The following is a 6000-nucleotide window of genomic DNA, read 5'->3' on the forward strand; positions in this document are numbered from 1 at the left end:
TTATAGCGGAAAAAACACTCCAAAAGAAGTTGAAACACGTTTAAAAAGAATGGAGTTAAGAGAATGCGATCGTCGGAAGCTGTAAGGAACCGAGGTTTGTAGCAGACACTTTTTATACTTAATTGATCGGTCCAGAAATAAAGAATGAAAACTGAAGGCACAGAAGCAACTGTTGGTGCATTGACATTAGGGGAAAGCCAGTGTGTGGCAGCAGTTCATCAAGACGTACCTGTATAATTTGCAATACCGTTATAGAAGAATAGTGTTGCAGATACTGCATTGCAAATTTTGTTGCTACGTACATTCCGTGACCTATCAATGAAGCATGATTAAGCATAGAATAGACTGTCAATACAAAAATACAAAACGGTATGATTTGACAGCCTTATATAAATAACACGTTTCCTCCAAGTATAAAATGGAGGTTACTTTCTCTAGAACTTTACTCTCACTATAACAATAACACAGCTTTCGCAACTGTGCGGTTTTGAGTTATTTTACTTGCTTGGTGTTGCTCCCAAATCACGATAATGTCAAATTTTATGGCACTAATATTTTATAATCTACTCGAAAATATTCACATACCAACTTTTTTCAGTAAACAGGTTTACGTGATTTGCGTGCTATTTCTCCTGCACATGCTATTAATTATTCGCAGTTAAAACAAATACTCGTAACAACGACAAATTATTTAATGGGCGGATTTGGTAATTTGAAATAAAAATCGCAGAAGCGGGTACGTAGCAGCGCCATTAACAGTAGAGGAAAAAATCAATAGGTACTAATGGAATCACTAGAGGCGTAGTAAGGAAACTAGATAACTTTTATTTCGTCCGTCTCAGTTGCTCTGATACAAAATGTTTGCTTCAGGGGTTACCGCTTTCAGGCTGAAACGCCCATTGTCAAACCACGCACCTTTTTATTAGCCTAACAACTTTGGTTATGTCAGTCGGATTCAACAGTAAACACAAAAGCTAATACCAGTGAGAATACTTGTTGCCCACCGTTTATCTTCCTGTACAGAAGCTTTCATTGCCTTTTGGCACAGTATTGTAGTACTAGTTATTGATAACAAGGTGTGTGGTTTGAAAACTGGTAACCACTGCAGCAAAAACCGTACATAAATGCAACTGAGACGAACGAAATATCCAGTTTCTTTTGCACTGAACAATTGCGGACCTACTATTCCGTGGCATCACTCGTCGAATCATCAAGAGGTGTAGGAGTACACAGAACAGGACACTGGTTGCGATACACACTTAAATGTTTCGCTAACTACTTTTTTCCATGATAATGTTTGAATTGCTGTATTAGTTGTACACAGCTAGCTGCATAACTTAAATAAGTGGGTACGAAGCTGATGTACAGTTTGAAGACAGTTTTGCTTATACTGTAATTGTTTCTTAGATATTAGGTCTTTTAAATAACGTCCGTAACGGTGAATACATAGCAGTATCATTATCAGAAGGAAAACAACCGTGAGTTCAAATGGAATATCTTGTGGTGTAGTACAAAATACTGACTGCGTAACATTCGTAAGTGTTTAGATCACTACTTTTTTCCATGACAGAATGGTACTTTGTGTATTAGTTCTTTGCAGGTATCAGCGTAAGTTAAATTAATGGATACGAAAAATTAGAGTGTGACAACAACAGTTTTGCTTCGTCTCTATTCGTTTTCTCAGATAAAGAACTTCTGAGAGCCCTCATAGAGATGTCTTCTGTGTTTCAGAGTGAGAAGCTGGTCTACTCGGCCGTCAACTGTGGCTGGGCTGACAGCGACGCCCGCTTCAAGAGGAGCCTCCTCATCTTCATGACGGTGGCCGGACGGCCTCTGGAGATCACGGTGGGCAAGATGTGCAAGCTGTCCAAGCAGATGCTGGTGCAGGTCAGTGGACAACAGTCTGAAGCATTCTTAGGCAGAAGTAAGACAGACGAGTTTACTCGTTCCCCCTGTTCCACACTCCCTTCCATGGGAAACCGCCTTGTCGAAGACACCTTTAGTGACAGGTGGGAGCATCTATGGTCTTCAAAGAACCTGGTAGTTTAAATATAGACAGATCCCCCATGCCAGACAGGCCTCGGCAGAACAAAAATGGTTCAAATGGCTCTGAGCATTATGGGACTTAACTTCCGAGGTCATCAGTCCCCTAGAACTTAGAACTACTTAAACCTAACTAACCTAAGGACATCACACACATCCTTGCCAGAGGCAGGATTCGAACCTGCGACCATAGCGGTCGCGCGGTTCCAAACTGTAGCGGCTAGAACCGCTCGGCCATCCCGGCTGACCTCGGCAGAACAGCCAGGCCAAATGTGTCCCATGTACTGTGGGAAGGAAGGCTTAAAAGGGGCAGGGAAGCTATCTTTATAAAGGGAGTAAACCTTAAAATAGTCAAAATCCTTCCGACGGGAATTGGGCGTGGGGCCGATAGCTCCACACAGTGAAAATCTCATATCACGGAACCACAGCAAGAACCTCAGATGGTGGATGGGACATACACAGCACGACTTCGGCAAAGAAAAAGTCACACTAGGAAAAATGAAAGAAACAGCTGAAGAGATCATGAAGTTTAAGTAACGTATTGTGTCAGAGCAAGAAATGAGATAACAACGGCAAGGCAGATAGATATTACTCAGTATTCTCTGTTGTATAGTGGACCAGAATGAAGAACAGGTCAGTCTGGAACAGGATTTATAATGAGAAAGGTATTAAAAAAAGTATTTTCAAAGCTGAACCTACAAACGAATGACACAGCAGACGAGATAAAAGGGAAAATCAGGAATAAAAGATAACAACAGGATACCAATCAAGAGTGGAAGCAGAAGATGGTATAAGAACTTTCAAGTAAATATAATAATGTACAAAACTGTGATCTACTGCTAGTTTTGGGAGACTTTAAGGCACAGATACGCATAGCATGAAGAAAATAATGAGACTGGAGATATGTTACATTATTTTCCTGCTAGCAGTAGTTTACTTCTCATGAGTATCTACTTTTCACACAAAAGACTAATTATTGGAGCATGGAAATCAAGTGTAAGTAAAGTAGTCATAGACATAAAAAGTTGTGATTCAGACCACCATACTCTACAAGCCATACTGAGAGAGACGTTAGCTGTAATACATCAGCCCAAATTAGAAGAAAAGCGAATTGAAATATAAAAAAACTGAATGATCCCGAAATTGTAAAAACATACCAGATGAAAATTAAATACGTCTTGACAGCCAGCGAGAAAAGAATAGGTAAACAAAATAGATGGAACAGAATCCAAAGAGTAATGAAAAAGGCAGAAGAAGAAACAATTTTGATAAGAACAAAGGAAAGAAATAAATGGGTTGATGATGAATGTAGACTAGCAAGTGAACATAAAACTGCAACAAGAGCATAAGAAATGTTAAGGTGTATAAAGAATTATGGTCTAGTTCTCGTAGGATATGTAAGAAAAAGAAAAAGAAATGTCTCAAAGCAAAATTTCAAGTGTTAAAAGAACTATAGCTACAGAATAAAACAAAAAATCAGTCATTCAATGAGGAAGACGAGAAAAAGATCTCAACTGACCCAAAATGCATGTTTAAAATGGGAATGTTAATATAATCGGAGAAAACCAGAAAATATTGCAGATGGAGGCAAAATAGTTTGAAGATTTGCTCAATACTAACTCAAACCAGGTACCAAAATTCCAAAAAAAAACGGGAGGAGAGTATAGAGGCAAGAAAAGATGAAAGTGAAGACGAAAATAGAGGAACAATGCAGGAGGTGGAGTTGATGATACATAAACTGAAAAATACTGAAAAATAACATGCAGTGAAACTGGGACAGTGTTAGAACTTATAAAACTTGGCAGTACATGCACTAATAAGTAACGTGTGGGAAAATGAAAGAATTACTGACGATTGAAAACTGGAATAATATGCCCTACTGTATATGTAAGAAGAAGAAAAGTTACCTTGTGAAAATTGTAGAGCCATAACTTAATTATATACAGCCTGCAAGATACTTTCCAGGATGCTGAATGAAAGAATAAAGAAGGGCGTAGAAAATATCTTCAGAGAATACCAATGTTGTTTTCGGCGAAATAGACGCACTGATGACCGATGGTTTGTAATTAGAAATATAATGGAGACAATTTATGAATATGACATTGTTCTTCACTTCTCCTCTGATTTTAAACAAGCTTTTGATACTAATAATAGACCAAAATTTTATAAAGCACTAAAGGAACTGGATATCTGTGGCAAACTAAGAATTGTAGTCAACAATAAAGAACAGAAAGCCAAGAGTAGAAGTGATCAACAAAACAACCTCGATCTTTATCTTTACAGATGGGGTAAAACAGGGTAATGATCTCTACAAACACCTGTTTAACTTATCACTAAACAGAGTGATACAAAAAATAGACAAGAGGTGAACAATAATGATTAAATTCAGTCAGATATGAGCATTTGCAGATGATATTTCAATTGTGACCGGAGATGTAAACACCCTTAAAGAAATGTACGTAATTGTCGGGCAATAAAGACTCTTACGCCATCTGTTGGTGTTAAGACTGTAGATTGTGCTGCCCTCTGTGGCGGATACATAACCTGTTCACTGTAAATGGAGGTTGTGAAAATAAATGTGTGTGAGCAGAAGTTCTACTGTGTCGATTCCTTGATTTCACTACTGTGTAGCAACATTTTGGTGCCGAAACCTGGGACTACATTAAGAGATGGCGTGCAGCTACACATCAAAGAGCGCTCGACCCCGTCGGAGAAGGTTTTGAGTGACTTCATTCTAAAAATCCGGTCACGTCACGCCATGTTCAGCTCACACAGATAGGTTACTGCATTGTTCTGAAACTGTAACAAAGAACACTACGGTTCAATTGATTTGTATATGGTGTTACTTGGTGCATGTTTTTTGGTGGCAGAACAATAGAGGATAGTTGGAATATTATTTGCAAAGCACAAAATTGTGTGCTAAGGTATTATTAGACTGCAACGTCATCTGTTAGCAACAGCGACCACTGCTAGGGAATGCTGAAATTGAATATTAAAGCTCTGTGTAGGGAAGTATGGCCAGTGTATAGTCCTGCGTTTGCTGGCGTCCGCACTTCAGGATTGTCTGATATAGTGAAATATACTAAATTTTCAAGAATAGGCTGGTTAGGACATATAGAGTGGATGACAGGATGCTCAAACGAATAAGGAAAGAAAGCTTGTATTCCACCAGAAGGAGATGTCGACCAAGTGCTAAATGTCTGGATGAAGTGTTGGCTGACCTTACCAAGACGGACATCCGAGGATGGAAGAGAAAAGCAGATAATGGTGATGTATGGAGAAAAGCCCATCAAGAGCTATAATGCTGAAGAAGAAGAAGAATTGCTCCTTACTTAATGCAGGTGCTCCTTGAACAACTGAAGCCCTTTGATGGTCTATTATACATTTACATGAACACATTATCTTCCGTAAGTCCCATCACGTTGGGGAACACTTGGAGAAGCGAAACAACACATGTTATACGTTAAGAGGTCAGAAGCAGCCACAAACAATAAATTGTGACTAGTAGTAGCCTACTCGGTTTGATACCAGTGGGAACGTATATGGCTGGCTGACCTGAATGAGCAATGAATGCCCCTGCTCTGCAGCCAATAGTATGCAACTTTAAATTTGCATGTGCATTGTCATATGCCACCTAGCATAAAGCATAAACCATCCCACACGTCACACACTCACATGCCTATGCACCCTTGCCCAGCAGTCAAACACGATAACATGTCTGAACGACCGAAAAATTTGTCAACCATATTTCCATTAATCACTCCCAAAAATTCGTTTGTGGACTGGCTAATCAGTCGCATTTGGGAAATTTTATTTGAAGCTGTAAAACAATCTTCATTGACTACCGGAATGAGTAGATAACATATTTCTCCACAAACAATCAAAAACTAACATTTGCTTATAAAACATAAATAACGAATGAGGCATTTGTAATTGTTGAAAATGAGTATTACGTTA

The 6000-nt window shown here is 38.9% G+C and overlaps 1 protein-coding gene across 1 annotated transcript in view; it reads left to right on the forward strand.

Moving 5' to 3' along the window:
* The window catches only part of LOC126414387 (odorant receptor 43a-like), a 196965-nt gene extending 191284 nt beyond the window's left edge, over positions 1 to 5681 (forward strand). Inside the window, exons 9-10 of the mRNA XM_050083345.1 lie at positions 1732 to 1887; positions 5631 to 5681. Coding sequence (XP_049939302.1) covers positions 1732 to 1887; positions 5631 to 5681 — 207 coding nt within the window. The remainder of the gene's footprint in view (positions 1 to 1731; positions 1888 to 5630) is intronic.
* The last annotated feature ends 319 nt before the right edge of the window (positions 5682 to 6000 follow it).

The sequence above is a fragment of the Schistocerca serialis genome, chromosome 1, assembly GCF_023864345.2.
Source record: "Schistocerca serialis cubense isolate TAMUIC-IGC-003099 chromosome 1, iqSchSeri2.2, whole genome shotgun sequence".
Lineage (NCBI taxonomy): Eukaryota > Metazoa > Arthropoda > Insecta > Orthoptera > Acrididae > Schistocerca > Schistocerca serialis.